General features: G+C 54.7%; 1 protein-coding gene across 2 annotated transcripts in view; it reads right to left on the bottom strand.

The window, feature by feature from the left end:
• The window catches only part of LOC147084862 (myosin-10-like), a 117523-nt gene that overhangs the window by 94765 nt on the left and 2921 nt on the right, over window positions 1–19837 (bottom strand). For both annotated transcript variants that reach the window (XM_085979570.1, XM_085979571.1), the window contains 4 exons: window positions 19583–19646; window positions 13598–13696; window positions 7414–7557; window positions 5688–5783 (listed from right to left, as the gene is read on the bottom strand). In XM_085979570.1, coding sequence (XP_085835696.1) covers window positions 5688–5783; window positions 7414–7519 — 202 coding nt within the window. In that variant the 5' untranslated portion in view covers window positions 7520–7557; window positions 13598–13696; window positions 19583–19646. The remainder of the gene's footprint in view (window positions 1–5687; window positions 5784–7413; window positions 7558–13597; window positions 13697–19582; window positions 19647–19837) is intronic.

The following is a 19837-nucleotide window of genomic DNA, read 5'->3' as shown; positions in this document are numbered from 1 at the left end:
AGAACCATCTCCTGAATCTAACAGAATTAGACACACGAAATAGGAGCAGGATCAGGCTACACGGCCCCTGGGCCCGCTCCGCTACCCACAGGGCCATGTCCGATCCGAACCTAGACTCATGTCCAAATTCCTGCCCGCTCCCCGTAACCCTTAATTCCCTTTACTTCCAGGAAACTGTCTATTTCTGTTTTAAATTTATGTAATGATGTAGCTTCTACAGCTTTTTGGGGCAGCATATTCCATGGACCTACCACCCTCTGAGTGAAGTAGTTCCTCCTCATCTCAGTTTTGAAAGAGCAGCCCCTTATTCTAAGACTATGCCCCCTAGTTCTAGTTTCACCCATCATCGGGAACATCCTCCCCGCATCCACCCGATCCAACCCCTTCACAATCTTATATGTTTCAATAAGATCGCCTCTCATTCTTCTGAACTCCAATGAGTAGAGTCCCAATCTACTCAACCTCTCCTCATACGTCCATCCCCTCATCCCCGGGATTAACCGAGTGAACCTTCTTTGTACTGACTCGAGAGCAAGTATGTCTTTTCTTAAGTATGGACACCAAAACTGTACGCAGTATTCCCGGTGCGGTCTCACTAACACCTAATGTGGAGAGATTCAATGCTGTGTGAAGGAGTTTCGGGGACTGAGCAGCACTTTGCAGGTTGGTTTTGATTTGACCTTCCTTGCATCGATTTAGAAGAGACTGTGGGGGCTGCACTCTGAGCTCTTTCCCTGGGCCTCTCCATTGTTCTTTCCAGCAGATTTGATGTCCAGGTCTCTCCAGGCCGAGATTCAAGGCTGCAATGAGCAGGATGTGGATGGAGAGCAAGATCGACCCTCCCCTTTAAGAACTGGCCGTCGCCAGTGTGTCTGTGTTCCATTGCTGACTGACATCACCTGAGCTCCGCCCGCGCTCTGAGGTAGCGCCTCGCTCCTCGGTGTTAGCGCCTTAAGAGAGGTGTGTAGCGCCTGATTTAGCGCTCCAATCACCTCCAGGGGCGATAGAAGCCAAGTTTGCAGTCGGAGGCGATAATTAACGCCCGGCCGATAATGGCGCCCCCAAACGGGGCGGTACCGAATTTCTCCCCCAGTGTATGCGGGCATTCCTGTTAAAGGTGCATTCAGGTCTACGAACCCCACTCTAACACCTAATGTGGGAGGTGCGAAAGTCGTTAACAATTCCTACAACCGTTCGGGACGGACAAAACGGCACAACCGCATCTTGGAACCGTAAGACGCGGAAAAGCGGAATTTTTTTTTTTTAAAAAGGCGAAGGATTGGGAAATGTCGGGATTCAGAGCAACCTCGGTGTCCTTGTACACGAATCACAGAGTTAGCGTGCAGGTACAGCAAGCAATTAGGAAGGCAAATGGCACGTTGGCCTTTATTGCAAGGGGGGTTGGAGTATAAGAGTGAGGAAGTCTTACTACAACTGTACAGGGCCTTGGTGAGACCACACCTGGAGTACTGAGCACAGTTCTGGTCTCCTTATCTAAGGAAGGATATACTTGCCTTGGAGGCGGTGCAACGAAGGTTCACTAGATTGATTCCTGGGATGGGGGGGTTGTCCTATGAGGAGAGATTGAGTAGATTGGGCCGATACCCTCTGGAGTTTAGAAGAATGAGAGGTGGTCTCATTGAAAGGTATAAGATTCTGAGGGGGATTGACAGGGTAGATGCTGAGAGGCTGTTTCCCCCTGGGCTGGAGAGTCTCGAACCAGGGGTCACAGTCTCAGGATAAGGGGTCGGCCATTGAGGACTGAGATGAGGAGGAATTTCTTCACTCAGAGGGCGGTGAATCTTTGGAATTCTCTGCCCCAGAGGGCTGTGGAGGCTCAGTCGTTGAGTATATTCAAGGCCGAGATCGAGAGATCTTTGGACTCTCCGGGAATCGAGGGATATGGAGATCGGGCGGGAAAGTGGAGTTGAGGTCGATGATCAGCCATGATCTTATTGAATGGCGGAGCAGGCTCGAGGGGCTGAATGGCCCACTCCCGCTCCTAATCCTGATGTCCTTACAGAGAATGGGATGGGGAGGCTGTGGGAGGGAGAGCGCCCCTTTGGCCAGGAACTGGTATTCATGAAACTGTTTATAACAGAACGTCTGCAAAGAATGAATCTGTGCAAAATATAACTAACGATATCGCTGTTACACAAAGACACACAATGCACACAGTGCGAGCATGTTTAATGAAGGAATAACAGTGATACCGAGTGAAATGAGACACGGGGAGATCTACAGTGATAGACCAACACTCAATGGTGAGAGAGACACGGGGAGACCCACAGTGATAGGACAACACTCAATGGTGTGAGAGAGACACGGGGAGACCCACAGTGATAGGACAACACTCAATGGTGTGAGAGAGACACGGGGAGACCCACAGTGATAGGACAATACTCAATGGAGAGAGAGAGACACGAGGAGACCCACAGTGATAGGACAACACTCAATGGTGTGAGAGAGACACGGGGAGACCCACAGTGATAGGACAACACTCAATGGTGTGAGAGAGACACGGGGAGACCCACAGTGATAGGACAACACTCAATGGAGAGAGAGACACGGGGAGACCCACAGTGATAGGACAACACTCAATGGTGTGAGAGACACGGGGAGACCCACAGTGATAGGACAACACAAAATGGTGAGAGAGACACGGGGAGACCCACAGTGATAGGACAACACTCAATGGTGTGAGAGACACGGGGAGACCCACAGTGATAGGACAACACTCAATGGTGTGAGAGACACGGGGAGACCCACAGTGATAGGACAACACTCAATGGTGTGAGAGAGACACGGGGAGACCCACAGTGATAGGACAACACTCAATGGTGTGAGAGACACGGGGAGACCCACAGTGATAGGACAACACTCAATGGAGAGAGAGACACGGGGAGACCCACAGTGATAGGACAACACTCAATGGTGTGAGAGACACACGGGGAGACCCACAGTGATAGGACAACACTCAATGGTGAGAGAGAGACACGGGGAGACCCACAGTGATAGGACAACACTCAATGGTGTGAGAGAGACACGGGGAGACCCACAGTGATAGGACAACACTCAATGGAGAGAGAGACAGGGGGAGACCCACAGTGAAAGGACAACACTCAATGGTGTGAGAGACACGGGGGGACCCACAGTGATAGGACAACACTCAATGGTGTGAGAGAGACACGGGGAGACCCACAGTGATAGGACAACACTCAATGGTGTGAGAGAGACACGGGGAGACCCACAGTGATAGGACAACACTCAATGGTGTGAGAGAGACACGGGGAGACCCACAGTGATAGGACAACACTCAATGGTGTGAGAGAGAGACACGGGGAGACCCACAGTGATAGGACAACACTCAATGGAGAGAGAGACACGGGGAGACCCACAGTGATAGGACAACACTCAATGGTGTGAGAGAGACACGGGGAGACCCACAGTGATAGGACAACACTCAATGGTGTGAGAGAGACACGGGGAGACCCACAGTGATAGGACAACACTCAATGGAGAGACACGGGGAGACCCACAGTGATAGGACAACACTCAATGGTGTGAGAGAGACACGGGGAGACCCACAGTGATAGGACAACACTCAATGGTGTGAGAGAGACACGGGGAGACCCACAGTGATAGGACAACACTCAATGGAGAGAGAGACGCGGGGAGACCCACAGTGATAGGACAACACTCAATGGTGTGAGAGAGACACGGGGAGACCCACAGTGATAGGACAACACTCAATGGTGAGAGAGAGACACGAGGAGACCCACAGTGATAGGACAACACTCAATGGTGTGAGAGACACGGGGAGACCCACAGTGATAGGACAACACTCAATGGTGTGAGAGACACGGGGAGACCCACAGTGATAGGACAACACTCAATGGAGAGAGAGACACGAGGAGACCCACAGTGATAGGACAACACTCAATGGAGAGAGAGAGACACGGGGAGACCCACAGTGATAGGACAACACTCAATGGAGAGAGAGACACGGGGAGACCCACAGTGATAGGACAACACTCAATGGAGAGAGAGACACGAGGAGACCCACAGTGATAGGACAACACTCAATGGAGAGAGAGAGACACGGGGAGACCCACAGTGATAGGACAACACTCAATGGTGTGAGAGACACGGGGAGACCCACAGCGATAGGACAACACTCAATGGAGAGAGAGAGACACGGGGAGACCCACAGTGATAGGACAACACTCAATGGTGTGAGAGACACGGGGAGACCCACAGTGATAGGACAACACTCAATGGTGTGAGAGACACGGGGAGATCCACAGTGATAGGACAACACTCAATGGTGTGAGAGACACGGGGAGACCCACAGTGATAGGACAACACTCAATGGTGTGAGAGAGACACGGGGAGACCCACAGTGATAGGACAACACTCAATGGTGTGAGAGACACGGGGAGACCCACAGTGATAGGACAACACTCAATGGAGAGAGAGAGACACGGAGAGACCCACAGTGATAGGACAACACTCAATGGTGTGAGAGACACGGGGAGACCCACAGTGATAGGACAACACTCAATGGTGTGAGAGACACGGGGAGACCCACAGTGATAGGACAACACTCAATGGTGAGAGAGAGACACGGGGAGACCCACAGTGATAGGACAACACTCAATGGTGTGAGAGACACGGGGAGACCCACAGTGATAGGACAACACTCAATGGTGTGAGAGAGACACGGGGAGACCCACAGTGATAGGACAACACTCAATGGTGTGAGAGAGACACGGGGAGACCCACAGTGATAGGACAACACTCAATGGTGTGAGAGAGACACGGGGAGACCCACAGTGATAGGACAACACTCAATGGTGTGAGAGACACGGGGAGACCCACAGTGATAGGACAACACTCAATGGAGAGAGAGACACGGGGAGACCCACAGTGATAGGACAACACTCAATGGTGTGAGAGAGACACGGGGAGACCCACAGTGATAGGACAACACTCAATGGAGAGAGAGACACGGGGAGACCCACAGTGATAGGACAACACTCAATGGAGAGAGAGAGACACGGGGAGACCCACAGTGATAGGACAACACTCAATGGTGTGAGAGAGACACGGGGAGACCCACAGTGATAGGACAAAACTCAATGGAGAGAGAGACACGGGGAGACCCACAGTGATAGGACAACACTCAATGGTGTGAGAGACACGGGGAGACCCACAGTGATAGGACAACACTCAATGGAGAGAGAGACATGGGGAGACCCACAGTGATAGGACAACACTCAATGGTGTGAGAGACACGGGGAGACCCACAGTGATAGGACAACACTCAATGGTGTGAGAGACACGGGGAGACCCACAGTGATAGGACAACACTCAATGGTGTGAGAGAGACACGGGGAGACCCACAGTGATAGGACAACACTCAATGGAGAGAGAGACACGGGGAGACCCACAGTGATAGGACAACACTCAATGGTGTGAGAGAGACACGGGGAGACCCACAGTGATAGGACAAAACTCAATGGTGTGAGAGAGACACGGGGAGACCCACACTGATAGGACAACACTCAATGGTGAGAGACAAATGGTTGACGACCCACACTGATTGGCCAATACCCAGTAGCGTGGGGCAAAGGGGCGCCTATGACAGACCGCCACCCAACAACGCAGCGAGAAGCCAGCGTTACCTGTATTCTCCGGCATGGAGGCCTGGTCGGTGTTCCTCTCCTTCTTGAAGCTGATGTTTCCAAACTGCATCACAGCAGAAACTAGGCGTAGCATTGCTTAATAAAAAAAAAAGAGAAAGAATTAAGAGCAGGAGTTGGCCATTCGGCCCCTCGAGCCTGCTCCGCCATTCAATAAGATCATGGCTGATCTTCGACCTCAACTCCACTTTCCCGCCCGATCTCCATATCCCTCGATTCCCCTAGAGTCCAAAAATCTATCGATCTCGGCCTTGAATATACTCAACGACTGAGCCTCCACAGCCCTCTGGGGTAGAGAATTCCAAAGATTCACCGCCCTCTGAGTGAAGAAATTCCTCCTCATCTCAGTCCTCAATGGCCGACCCCTTATCCTGAGACTGTGACCCCTGGTTCGAGACACTCCAGCCCAGGGGGGAAACAGCCTCTCAGCATCTACCCTGTCAATCCCCCTCAGAATCTTGTCCGTTTCAATGAGATTACACTCCAACCATTCCCACGTTATCAGTTCTCTGTAGCTCCTCCCCTTTGTATTGTCCACTGATTTACTATATACCTGTGTAGAGTTATACAGACTGGGCTTATGTTCCCTCGAACGTAGAAGATTAAGGGGTGATCTAATCGAGGTGTTTAAGATGATTAAAGCATTCGATAGGGTGGAGAGAGAGAGAGAGAGAAACTATTTCCTCTGGTGGGGGGAGTCCAGAACAAGGGGGCAGAACCTTAAAATTAGAGCCAGGCCGTTCAGGGGTGATGTCAGGAAGCACATCTTCACACAAAGGGTGGTGGAAATCTGGAACTCTCTCCCTCAAAGAGCTGTGGGTCAATTGGATCTTCCTGTTCCTGTGTAACAGGCTCGAGGGGCTGAATGGGCCTCCTCCTGTTCCTATGGTAACAGGCTCGAGGGGCTGAATGGGCCTCCTCCTGTTCCTATGGTAACAGGCTCGAGGGGGCTGAATGGGCCTCCTCCTGTTCCTGTGTAACAGGCTCGAGGGGGCTGAATGGGCCTCCTCCTGTTCCTGTGTAACAGGCTCGAGGGGCTGAATGGGCCTCCTCCTGTTCCTGTGTAACAGGCTCGAGGGGCTGAATGGGCCTCCTCCTGTTCCTGTGTAACAGGCTCGAGGGGCTGAATGGGCCTCCTCCTGTTCCTGTGTAACAGGCTCGAGGGGCTGAATGGGCCTCCTCCTGTCCCTGTGTAACAGGCTTGAGGGGCTGAATGGGCCTCCTCCTGTTCCTGTGTAACAGGCTTGAGGGGCTGAATGGGCCTCCTCCTGTTCCTGTGTAACAGGCTCGAGGGGCTGAATGGACCTCCTCCTGTTCCTGTGTAACAGGCTCGAGGTGGCTGAATGGGCCTCCTCCTGTTCCTGTGTAACAGGCTCGAGCGACTCAATGGGCCTCCTCCTGTTCCTGTGTAACAGGCTCGAGGGGCTGAATGGACCTCCTCCTGTTCCTGTGTAACAGGCTCGAGGTGGCTGAATGGGCCTCCTCCTGTTCCTGTGTAACAGGCTCGAGGCGCTGAATGGACCTCCTCCTGTTCCTGTGTAACAGGCTCGAGGGGCTGAATGGCCTCCTCCTGTTTCTGTGTAACAGGCTCGAGGGGCTGAATGGGCCTCCTCCTGTTCCTGTGTAAAAGCTGGATTTGGCCGCTCTCCCGGGTAGACCACCCTGCCGTCTGCCTGCGGGTATTTCCGGTATACAGGTGGGCACTTACCTGTGATCTCCTCGTGCGAGAAGCCCATGATGCCCATGGCCTCCAGCGTCTCCTGGAAGTTGTCCTTGTCCTGCTGCCCCGGGATCGGGATGTAGCCGTTCGACATGAACGTGTAGTTAGTGAAGGGCTCCAACAGGAGGTCAGCTGGGGGAGCGGAGGGTGGGGGGGAAGAGGGGGAGAAAGGAGCATAATTACTTATGGGACACAGAGACAGAGACAGAGAGAGAGTCAGAGAGAGAGACAGAGAGAGAGAGACAGAGAGAGAGGGACAGAGGGAGAGAGAGAGAGAGAGAGAGACAGAGAGAGAGAGAGAGAGACAGACAGAGAGGGACAGACAGACAGACAGCGAAAGGCTTCTTCGGCAGCACCTCCCAAACCCGCGACCTCTTCCACCTAGAAGGACGAGGGCAGCAGGCACATGGGAACACCGCCACCTCCAAGTTCCCCTCCAAGTCACACACCATCCTGACTTGGAAATATATCGGCCGTTCCTTCATCGTCGCTGGGTCCAAATCCCGGAACTTCTCCCTAACAGCACTGTGGGAGCACCTTCGCCACACGGACTGCAGCGGTTCAAGAAGGTGGCTCACCACCAACTTCTCAAGGGCAACTAGGGATGGGCAATAAATGCTGGGCTTGCCAGCGATGCCCACATCCAATATATGAATAAAGAAATGAAAGGACTTGAGCCTCATAATCCAGGCCCACACTCCCCGGTGTACTTAGGGAGCGCTGCACTGTCGGAGGTAGATGTATATACTCTAGGACTCGAGCCCTACAATCCAGGCCCACACTCCCCGGTGCCAGTACTGAGGGAGCGCTGCACTGTCGGAGGTAGATGTATATACTCTAGGACTCGAGCTCCATAATCCAGGCCCACACTCCCCGGTGCCAGTACTGAGGGAGTGCTGAACTGTCAGAGGTAGATGTATATACTCTAGGACTCGAGCCCCATAATCCAGGCCCACACTCCCCAGTGCCAGTGCTGAGGGAGCGCTGCACTGTCGGAGGTAGATGTATATACTAAAGGACTCGAGCCCCATAATCCAGGCCGATACTCCCCGGTGGCAATGCTGAGGGAGCGCTGCACTGTCGGAGGTAGATGTATATACTCTGGGACTCGAGCCCCATAATCCAGGCCCACACTCCCCGGTGCCAGTACTGAGGGAGCGCTGCACTGTTGGAGGTAGATGTATATACTCTAGGACTCGAGCCCCATAATCCAGGTCCACACTCCCCGGTGCCAGTACTGACGGATCGCTGCACTGTCGGAGGTAGATGTATATACTCTAGGACTCGAGCCCCATAATCCAGGCCCACACTCCCCCAGTGCCAGTACTGAGGGAGCGCTGCACTGTCGGAGGTAGATGTATATACTCTAGGACTCGAGCCCCATAATCCAGGCCCACACTCCCCGGTGCCAGTACTGAGGGAGCGCTGCACTGTCGGAGGTAGATGTATATACTCTAGGACTGGAGCCCCATAATCCAGGCCCACACTACCCGGTGCCAGTACTGCGGGAGCGCTGCACTGTTGGAGGTAGATGTATATACTCTAGGACTAGAGCCCCATAATCCAGGCCCACACTCCCCGGTGCCAGTACTGCGGGAGCGCTGCACTGTTGGAGGTAGATGTATATACTCTAGGACTAGAGCCCCATAATCCAGGCCCACACTCCCCGGTGCCAGTACTGAGGGAGCGCTGCACTGTCGGAGATAGATGTGTATACTCTGGGACTCGAGCCCCATAATCCAGGCCCACACTCCCTGGTGCCAGTACTGAGGGAGCACTGCACTGTTGGAGGTAGATGTATATACTCTCGGACTCGAGCCCCATAATCCAGGCCCACACTCCCCGGTGCCAGTACTGAGGGATCGCTGCACTGTCGGAGGTAGATGTATATATGCTTGGACTCGAGCCCCATAATCCAGGCCCACACTCCCCGGTGCCAGTACTGAGGGAGCGCTGCACTGTCGGAGGTAGATGTATATACTCTAGGACTCGAGCCCCATAATCCAGGCCCACACTCCCCGGTGCCAGTACTGAGGGAGCGCTGCACTGTCGGAGGTAGATGTATATACTCTAGGACTCGAGCCCCATAATCCAGGCCCACACTCCCCCGGTGCCAGTACTGAGGGAGCGCTGCACTGTCGGAGGTAGATGTATATACTCGAGGACTCGAGCCCCATAATCCAGGCCCACACTCCCCGGTGCCAGTGCCGAGGGAGCGCTGCACTGTCGGAGGTAGATGTATATACTCTAGGACTCGAGCCCCATAATCCAGGCCCACACTCCCCGGTGCCAGTACCGAGGGAGCGCTGCACTGTCGGAGGTAGATGTATATACTCTAGGACTCGAGCCCCATAATCCAGGCCCACACTCCCCGGTGCCAGTGCTGAGGGAGCGCTGCACTGTCGGAGGTAGATGTATATACTCTAGGACTCGAGCCCCATAATCCAGGCCCACACCCCCCGGTGCCAGTAGTGAGGGAGCGCTGCACTGTCGGAGGTAGATGTATATACTCTAGGACTCGAGCCCCATAATCCAGGCCCACACTCCCCGGTGCCAGTACTGAGGGAGCGCTGCACTGTCGGAGGTAGATGTATATACTCTAGGACTCGAGCCCCATAATCCAGGCCCACACTCCCCGGTGCCAGTACTGAGGGAGCGCTGCACTGTCGGAGGTAGATGTATATACTCTAGGACTCGAGCCCCATAATCCAGGCCCACACTCCCCGGTGCCAGTACTGAGGGAGCGCTGCACTGTCGGAGGTAGATGTATATACTCTAGGACTCGAGCCCCATAATCCAGGCCCACACTCCCCGGTGCCAGTTCTGAGGGAGCGCTGCACTGTCGGAGGTAGATGTATATACTCTAGGACTCGAGCCCCATAATCCAGGCCCACACTCCCCGGTGCCAGTACTGAGGGAGCGCTGCACTGTCGGAGGTAGATGTCTATACTCTAGGACTCGAGCCCCATAATCCAGGCCCACACTCCCCGGTGCCAGTACTGAGGGAGCGCTGCACTGTCGGAGGTAGATGTATATACTCTAGGACTCGAGCCCCATAATCCAGGCCCACACTCCCCGGTGCCAGTACTGAGGGAGCGCTGCACTGTCGGAGGTAGATGTATATACTCTAGGACTGGAGCCCCATAATCCAGGCCCACACTCCCCGGTGCCAGGACTGAGGGAGCGCTGCACTGTCGGAGGTAGATGTATATACTCTAGGACTCGAGCCCCATAATCCAGGCCCACACTCCCCGGTGCCAGTACTGAGGGAGTGCTGAACTGTCAGAGGTAGATGTATATACTCTAGGACTCGAGCCCCATAATCCAGGCCCACACTCCCCAGTGCCAGTGCTGAGGGAGCGCTGCACTGTCGGAGGTAGATGTATATACTAAAGGACTCGAGCCCCATAATCCAGGCCGATACTCCCCGGTGGCAATGCTGAGGGAGCGCTGCACTGTCGGAGGTAGATGTATATACTCTGGGACTCGAGCCCCATAATCCAGGCCCACACTCCCCGGTGCCAGTACTGAGGGAGCGCTGCACTGTTGGAGGTAGATGTATATACTCTAGGACTCGAGCCCCATAATCCAGGTCCACACTCCCCGGTGCCAGTACTGACGGATCGCTGCACTGTCGGAGGTAGATGTATATACTCTAGGACTCGAGCCCCATAATCCAGGCCCACACTCCCCCAGTGCCAGTACTGAGGGAGCGCTGCACTGTCGGAGGTAGATGTATATACTCTAGGACTCGAGCCCCATAATCCAGGCCCACACTCCCCGGTGCCAGTACTGAGGGAGCGCTGCACTGTCGGAGGTAGATGTATATACTCTAGGACTGGAGCCCCATAATCCAGGCCCACACTACCCGGTGCCAGTACTGCGGGAGCGCTGCACTGTTGGAGGTAGATGTATATACTCTAGGACTAGAGCCCCATAATCCAGGCCCACACTCCCCGGTGCCAGTACTGCGGGAGCGCTGCACTGTTGGAGGTAGATGTATATACTCTAGGACTAGAGCCCCATAATCCAGGCCCACACTCCCCGGTGCCAGTACTGAGGGAGCGCTGCACTGTCGGAGATAGATGTGTATACTCTGGGACTCGAGCCCCATAATCCAGGCCCACACTCCCTGGTGCCAGTACTGAGGGAGCACTGCACTGTTGGAGGTAGATGTATATACTCTCGGACTCGAGCCCCATAATCCAGGCCCACACTCCCCGGTGCCAGTACTGAGGGATCGCTGCACTGTCGGAGGTAGATGTATATATGCTTGGACTCGAGCCCCATAATCCAGGCCCACACTCCCCGGTGCCAGTACTGAGGGAGCGCTGCACTGTCGGAGGTAGATGTATATACTCTAGGACTCGAGCCCCATAATCCAGGCCCACACTCCCCGGTGCCAGTACTGAGGGAGCGCTGCACTGTCGGAGGTAGATGTATATACTCTAGGACTCGAGCCCCATAATCCAGGCCCACACTCCCCCGGTGCCAGTACTGAGGGAGCGCTGCACTGTCGGAGGTAGATGTATATACTCGAGGACTCGAGCCCCATAATCCAGGCCCACACTCCCCGGTGCCAGGGCCGAGGGAGCGCTGCACTGTCGGAGGTAGATGTATATACTCTAGGACTCGAGCCCCATAATCCAGGCCCACACTCCCCGGTGCCAGTACCGAGGGAGCGCTGCACTGTCGGAGGTAGATGTATATACTCTAGGACTCGAGCCCCATAATCCAGGCCCACACTCCCCGGTGCCAGTGCTGAGGGAGCGCTGCACTGTCGGAGGTAGATGTATATACTCTAGGACTCGAGCCCCATAATCCAGGCCCACACCCCCCGGTGCCAGTAGTGAGGGAGCGCTGCACTGTCGGAGGTAGATGTATATACTCTAGGACTCGAGCCCCATAATCCAGGCCCACACTCCCCGGTGCCAGTACTGAGGGAGCGCTGCACTGTCGGAGGTAGATGTATATACTCTAGGACTCGAGCCCCATAATCCAGGCCCACACTCCCCGGTGCCAGTACTGAGGGAGCGCTGCACTGTCGGAGGTAGATGTATATACTCTAGGACTCGAGCCCCATAATCCAGGCCCACACTCCCCGGTGCCAGTACTGAGGGAGCGCTGCACTGTCGGAGGTAGATGTATATACTCTAGGACTCGAGCCCCATAATCCAGGCCCACACTCCCCGGTGCCAGTTCTGAGGGAGCGCTGCACTGTCGGAGGTAGATGTATATACTCTAGGACTCGAGCCCCATAATCCAGGCCCACACTCCCCGGTGCCAGTACTGAGGGAGCGCTGCACTGTCGGAGGTAGATGTCTATACTCTAGGACTCGAGCCCCATAATCCAGGCCCACACTCCCCGGTGCCAGTACTGAGGGAGCGCTGCACTGTCGGAGGTAGATGTATATACTCTAGGACTCGAGCCCCATAATCCAGGCCCACACTCCCCGGTGCCAGTACTGAGGGAGCGCTGCACTGTCGGAGGTAGATGTATATACTCTAGGACTGGAGCCCCATAATCCAGGCCCACACTCCCCGGTGCCAGGACTGAGGGAGCGCTGCACTGTCGGAGGTAGATGTATATACTCTAGGACTCGAGCCCCATAATCCAGGCCCACACTCCCCGGTGCCAGTACTGAGGGAGCGCTGCACTGTCGGAGGTAGATGTATATACTCTAGGACTCGAGCCCCATAATCCAGGCCCACACTCCCCGGTGCCAGGACTGAGGGAGCGCTGCACTGTCGGAGGTAGATGTATATACTCTAGGACTCGAGCCCCATAATCCAGGCCCACACTCCCCGGTGCCAGTACTGAGGGAGCGCTGCACTGTCGGAGGTAGATGTATATACTCTAGGACTCGAGACCCATAATCCAGGCCCACACTCTCCAGTGCCAGTACTGAGCGAGCGCTGCACTGTCGGAGGTAGATGTATATACTCTAGGACTCGAGCCCCATAATCCAGGCCCACTATTGGAAGAAGCGCAGGGGGGGCGGCTGTTTGTGGGAGCTTGCTGTGCACAAATTGGCTGCCGCGTTTCTGACATTACAACAGTGACCACACTACAAAAAAAAGTGCCTCATTGGCTGTGAAGCCCTTTGGGAAGTCCTGAGGTGGTGAAATGCGCTATAGAAATGGGAGTCATATCCTCAGGTGGTATACTCACTTTTGACATGTTCTCCCGCACCCACCAAAAGCTGGTAGAAGATGTGGAATGTCCGCTCGTCCTTGGCCTGCCGGATCGCGCGGGATTTCTCCAACAGGTCTGAGTGTGGACGTCAAGGAGCGGGTCGTTATGAAGAGCCGGGCACCGAAGCAATTGGCAACATCCCCACCCCCCGCCGCAGCAACAGGCTGCTCCGTAACCGTGTGTGCAACATGGTTGGGCAGCAGGTAACCAGCACTGGGCTGGATTTCAACCCTTGGCCCAGAGAGTCTGATCACAGCCCAGCCCCTCCCTCCCCACCACAGCCTTCCACCCTCCCTAAACTTCCGACGAAACAGGAAGACAGATTATTATCTGAACGGCAATAGATTGGGAAAAGGGGAAGTGCAACGAGACCTGGGTGTCCTTGTGCACCAGTCGCTGAAGGTAAGCATGCAGGTGCAGCAGGCGGTTAAGAAGGCAAATGGTATGTTGGCCTTCGTAGCGAGAGGGTTCGAGTACAGGAACAAGGATGTCTTGCTGCAGTTGTACAGGGCCTTGGTGAGACTACACCTTGAGTATTGTGTGCAGTTTTGGTCGCCTTATCTGAGGAAGGACGTTCTTGCCATGGAGGGAGTGCAGCAAAGATTCACCAGGCTGATACCTGGGATGGCAGGAATGACGTATGAGGAGAGATTGGGTCGATTGGGCTTATACTCGCTGGAGTTTAGAAGAATGAGAGGGGATCTCATTGAAACTTATAAAATTCTAACAGGACTAGACAGACTGGATGCAGGAAGGATGTTCCCGATGGCGGGGGAGTCCAGAACCAGGGGTCACAGTCTAAGGATAAGGGGTAAGCCATTTAGGACAGAGATGAGGAGGAATTTCTTCACCCAGAGAGTGGTGAACCTGTGGAATTCTCTACCACAGAAGGCAGTTGAGGCCAATTCATTAAATATATTCAAGAAAGTATTGGATATATTTCTTGAGGCTAAAGGGATCAAGGGATATGGGGAGAAGGCAGGGACCGCGTACTGAATTTGGATGATCAGCCATGATCTCATTAAATGGCGGAGCAGGCTCGAGGGGCCGAATGGCCGACTCCTGCTGCACCTGTGTCCCATGTGCTCGCCCCCCCCGCGCCATCTCTGTAACCTCCTCCAGCCCCTACAATTCTCATCCTCCTGTTCAAATCCCTCCATGGCCCTCGCCCCCTCCCTATCTCTGTAACCTCCTCCAGCCCCTACAATTCTCATCCTCCTGTTCAAATCCCTCCATGGCCCTCCCCCCTCCCTATCTCTGTAACCTCCTCCAGCCCCACAATTCTCATCCTCCTGTTCAAATCCCTCCATGGCCCTCGCCCCCTCCCTATCTCTGTCACCTCCTCCAGTCCTACAATTCTCATCCTCCTGTTCAAATCCCTCCATGGCCCCTCGCCGCCCCCCCTATCTCTGTAACCTCCTCCAGCTCTACAATTCTCATCCTCCTGTTCAAATTCCTCCATGGCCCCTCGCCCCCTCCCTATCTCTAACCTCCTCCAGCCCTACAATTCTCATCCTCCTGTGCAAATCCCTCCATTGCCCTCGCCCCCTCCCTATCTCTGTAACCTCCTCCAGCCCCTACAATTCTCATCCTCCTGTTCAAATCCCTCCATGGTCCCTCGCCCCCTCCCTATCTCTGTAACCTCCTCCAGCCCCAAAATTCTCATCCTCCTGTTCAAATCCCTCCATGGCCCTCGCCCCCCTCCCTATCTCTGTAACCTCCTCCAGCCCCTACAATTCTCATCCTCCTGTTCAAATCCCTCCATGGCCCCTCGCCCCCTCCCTATCTCGGTAACCTCCTCCAGCCCCTACAATTCTCATCCTCCTGTTCAAATCCCTCTATTGCCCTCGCCCCCTCACTATCTCTGTAAACTCCTCCAGCCCCTACAATTCTCATCCTCCTGTTCAAATCCCTCCATGGCCCTCGCCCCTTCCCTATCTCTGTAACCTCCTCCAGCCCCTACAATTCTCATCCTCCTGTTCAAATCCCTCCCTGGCCCTCGCCCCCTCCCTATCTCTGTAAACTCCTCCAGCCCCTACAATTCTCATCCTCCTGTTCAAATCCCTCCATGGCCCTCGCCCCCTCCCTATCTCTGTAACCTCCTCCAGCCCTACAATTCTCATCCTCCTGTTCAAATCAGTCCATGGCCCTCGCCCCCTCCCTATCTCTGTAACCTCCTCCAGCCCCTACAATTCTCATCCTCCTGTTCAAATCCCTCCATGGCCCTCGCCCCCCTCCCTATCTCTGTAACCTCCTCCAGCCCCTACAAGTCTCATCCTCCTGTTCTAATCCCTCCATGGCCCTTGCCCCCTCCCTATCTCTGTAACCTCCTCCAGCCCCAATTCTCATCCTCCTGTTCAAATCCCTCCATGGCCCTCGCCCCCTCCCTATCTCTGTAACCTCCTCCAGCCCCTACAGCTCCCATCCTCCTGTTCAAATCCCTCCATGGCCCCTCGCCCCCTCCCTATCTCGGTAACCTCCTCCAGCCCCTACAATTCTCATCCTCCTGTTCAAATCCCCCCATTGCCCTCGCCCCCTCCCTATCTCTGTAACCTCCTCCAGCCCCGACAATTCTCATCCTCCTGTTCAAATCCCTCCATGGCCCCTCATCCCCTCCCTATCTCTGTAATCTCCTCCAGCCCCTACAACTCTCATCCTCCTGTTCAAATCCCTCCATTGCCCTCGCCCCCTCCCTATCTCTGTAACCTCCTCCAGCCCTACAATTCTCATCCTCCTGTTCAAATCCCTCCATGGCCCCTCGCCCCCTCCCTATCTCTGTAACCTCCTCCAGCCCCTACAATTCTCATCCTCCTGTTCAAATCCCTCCATGGCCCTCGCCCCCTCCCAATCTCTGTAACCTCCCCCAGCCCCTACAATTCTCATCCTCCTGTTCAAATCCCTCCATGGCCCCTCGCCCCCTCCCTATCTCGGTAACCTCCTCCAGCCCCTACAATTCTCATCCTCCTGTTCAAATCCCTCCAAGGCCCTCGCCCCCTCCCTATCTCTGTAACCTCCTGCAGCCCCTACAATTCTCATCCTCCTGTTCAAATCCCTCCATGGCCCTCGCCCCCTCCCTATCTCTGTAACCTCCTCCAGCCCCTACAATTCTCATCCTCCTGTTCAAATCCCTCCATGGCCCCTCGCCCCCTCCCTATCTCGGTAACCTCCTCCAGCCCCTACAATTCTCATCCTCCTGTTCAAATCCCTCTATTGCCCTCGCCCCCTCACTATCTCTGTAACCTCCTCCAGCCCCTACAATTCTCATCCTCCTGTTCAAATCCCTCCATGGCCCTCGCCCCCCTCCCTATCTCTGTAACCTCCTCCAGCCCCTACAAGTCTCATCCTCCTGTTCTAATCCCTCCATGGCCCTTGCCCCCTCCCTATCTCTGTAACCTCCTCCAGCCCCAATTCTCATCCTCCTGTTCAAATCCCTCCATGGCCCTCGCCCCCTCCCTATCTCTGTAACCTCCTCCAGCCCCTACAACTCTCATCCTCCTGTTCAAATCCCTCCATGGCCCCTCGCCCCCTCCCTATCTCGGTAACCTCCTCCAGCCCCTACAATTCTCATCCTCCTGTTCAAATCCCCCCATTGCCCTCGCCCCCTCCCTATCTCTGTAACCTCCTCCAGCCCCTACAATTCTCATCCTCCTGTTCAAATCCCTCCATGGCCCCTCATCCCCTCCCTATCTCTGTAATCTCCTCCAGCCCCTACAACTCTCATCCTCCTGTTCAAATCCCTCCATGGCCCCTCGCCCCCTCCCTATCTCAGTAACCTCCTCCAGCCCCTACAATTCTCATCCTCCTGTTCAAATCCCCCCATTGCCCTCGCCCCCTCCCTATCTCTGTAACCTCCTCCAGCCTCTACAATTCTCATCCTCCTGTTCAAATCCCTCCATGGCCCTCGCCCTCTCCCTATCTCTGTAACCTCCTCCAGCTCCTACAATTCTCATCCTCTTGTTCAAATCCCTCCATGGCCCCTCGCCCCCTCCCTATCTCTGTAACCTCCTCCAGCCCCTACATTTCTCATCCTCCTGTTCAAATCCCTCCATGGCCCTCGCCCCCTCCCTATCTCTGTAACCTCCTCCAGCCCCTACAATTCTCATCCTCCTGTTCAAATCCCTCCATGGCCCTCGTCCCCTCCCTATGTCTGTGACCTCCTCCAGCCCCTACAATTCTCATCCTCCTGTTCAAATCCCTCCATGGCCCCTCGCCCCCCTCCCTATCTCTGTAACCTCCTCCAGCCCCTACAATTCTCATCCTCCTGTTCAAATCCCTCCATTGCCCTCGCCGCCTCCCTATCTCTGTAAACTCCTCCAGCACCTACAATTCTCATCCTCCTGTTCAAATCCCTCCATGGCCCTCGCCCCCTCCCTATCTCTGTAACCTCCTCCAGCCCCTACAATTCTCATCCTCCTGTTCAAATCCCTCCCTGGCCCTCGCCCCCTCCCTATCTCTGTCACCTCCTCCAGCCCCTACAATTCTCATCCTCCTGTTCAAATCCCTCCATGGCCCTTGCCCCCTCCCTATCTCTGTAACCTCCTCCAGCCCCTACAATTCTCATCCTCCTGTTCAAATCCCTCCATAGCCCTCGCCCCCTCCCTATCTCTGTAACCTCCTCCAGCCCCTACAATTCTCATCCTCCTGTTCAAATCCCTCCATGGCCCCTCGCCCCCTCCCTATCTCTGTAACCTCCTCCAGCCCCTACAATTCTCATCTTCCTGTTCAAATCCCTCCAAGGCCCCTCGCCCCCTCCCTATCTCGGTAACCTCCTCCAGCCCCTACAATTCTCATCCTCCTGTTCAAATCCCTCCATGGCCCTCACCCCCTCCCTATCTCTGTAACCTGCTCCAGCCCTACGACCCTCCGAGATCTCTGCGCTCCTCCAATTCTGGCCTCTTGAGCATCCCCGATTTCCATCGCTCCACCATTGGCGGCCGTGCCTTCAGCTGCCTGGGGCCTGAGCTCTGGAATTCCCTCCCTAAACCTCTCCGCCTCTCTCTCCTCCTTTAAGATGCTCCTTAAAACCGACCTCTTTGACCAAGCTTTTGGTCACCTGTCCTAATATCTCCTTATGTGTCTCAGTGTCAAATTCTGTTTGATAATCGCTCCTGTGAGGCACCATGGGACGTTATAGGAGCTGTCTGGGGGATGGACTTCGACTCCCAGGGTCCCAGAGGGGTTAGAAACATAGAAGATAGGAGCAGGAGTAGGCCTTTCGGCCCCTCGAGCCTGCTCCGCCATTCACCAAGATCATGGCTGATCATCCAAATTCAGTACCCTGTCCCTGCCTTCTCCCCATATCCCTTGATCCCTTTAGCCTTAAGAAATATATCCAACTCCTTCTTGAATATATTTAATGAATTGGCCTCAACTGCCTTCTGTGGTAGAGAATTCCACAGGTTCACCACTCTCTGGGTGAAGAAATTCCTCCTCATCTCTGTCCTAAATGGCTTACCCCTTATCCTTAGACTGTGACCCCTGGTTCTGGACTCCCCCACCATCGGGAACATCCTTCCTGCATCTAGTCTGTCTAGTCCTGTTAGAATTTTTAAAGTTTCAATGAGATCCCCTCTCATTCTTCTAAACTCCAGCGACTATAAGCCCAATCGACCCAATCTGTCCTCATACGTCATTCCTGCCATCCCAGGTATCAGTCTGGTGAATCTTCGCTGCACTCCCTCCATGGCAAGAACATCCCTCCTCAGATAAGGCGACCAAAACTGCACACAATACTCAAGGTGTGGTCTCACCAAGGCCCTGTACAACTGCAGCAAGACATCCTTGCTCCTGTACTCGAATCCTCTCGCTACGAAGGCCAACATACCATTTGCCTTCTTAACCGCCTGCTGCACCTGCAGATCAGTGTGTGACCCTCTGCCCCCCTCCCGACCCGGTAACCCGGTGTGGACGAGGGTCCCTGCTCCCTGTCCCAATCCACTGAATGCCAGACGCTAAGGATACAGGTCTCGATGTTTGCACCGACGATATATCCAGTTACATCAAAGTTTATCCGGATGAATTTTCCCTGAAAGACACAACAGAGAATTAATCAACTGTCACCTCCTGCCCTGTGCCCTCGGTCCCTGCCCCCTGCTCCCGTGCCCTCCGCTGGACTCCCCTCCCCTCCACCCCGCCACCAGCCTGCTCATCCCTCGCTGAAGTACAACCTTCACCATCCACCCTGACGCAAGAAAACTACTGGGCGCTTGGTCTAAG

This window comes from Somniosus microcephalus, unplaced genomic scaffold, assembly GCF_052327205.1.
Source record: "Somniosus microcephalus isolate GS21.2 unplaced genomic scaffold, FLI_Smic_1.0 unresolved_chr9, whole genome shotgun sequence".
NCBI classification, from domain to species: domain Eukaryota; kingdom Metazoa; phylum Chordata; class Chondrichthyes; order Squaliformes; family Somniosidae; genus Somniosus; species Somniosus microcephalus.
This window is presented reverse-complemented; position numbering and strand designations above follow the sequence as displayed.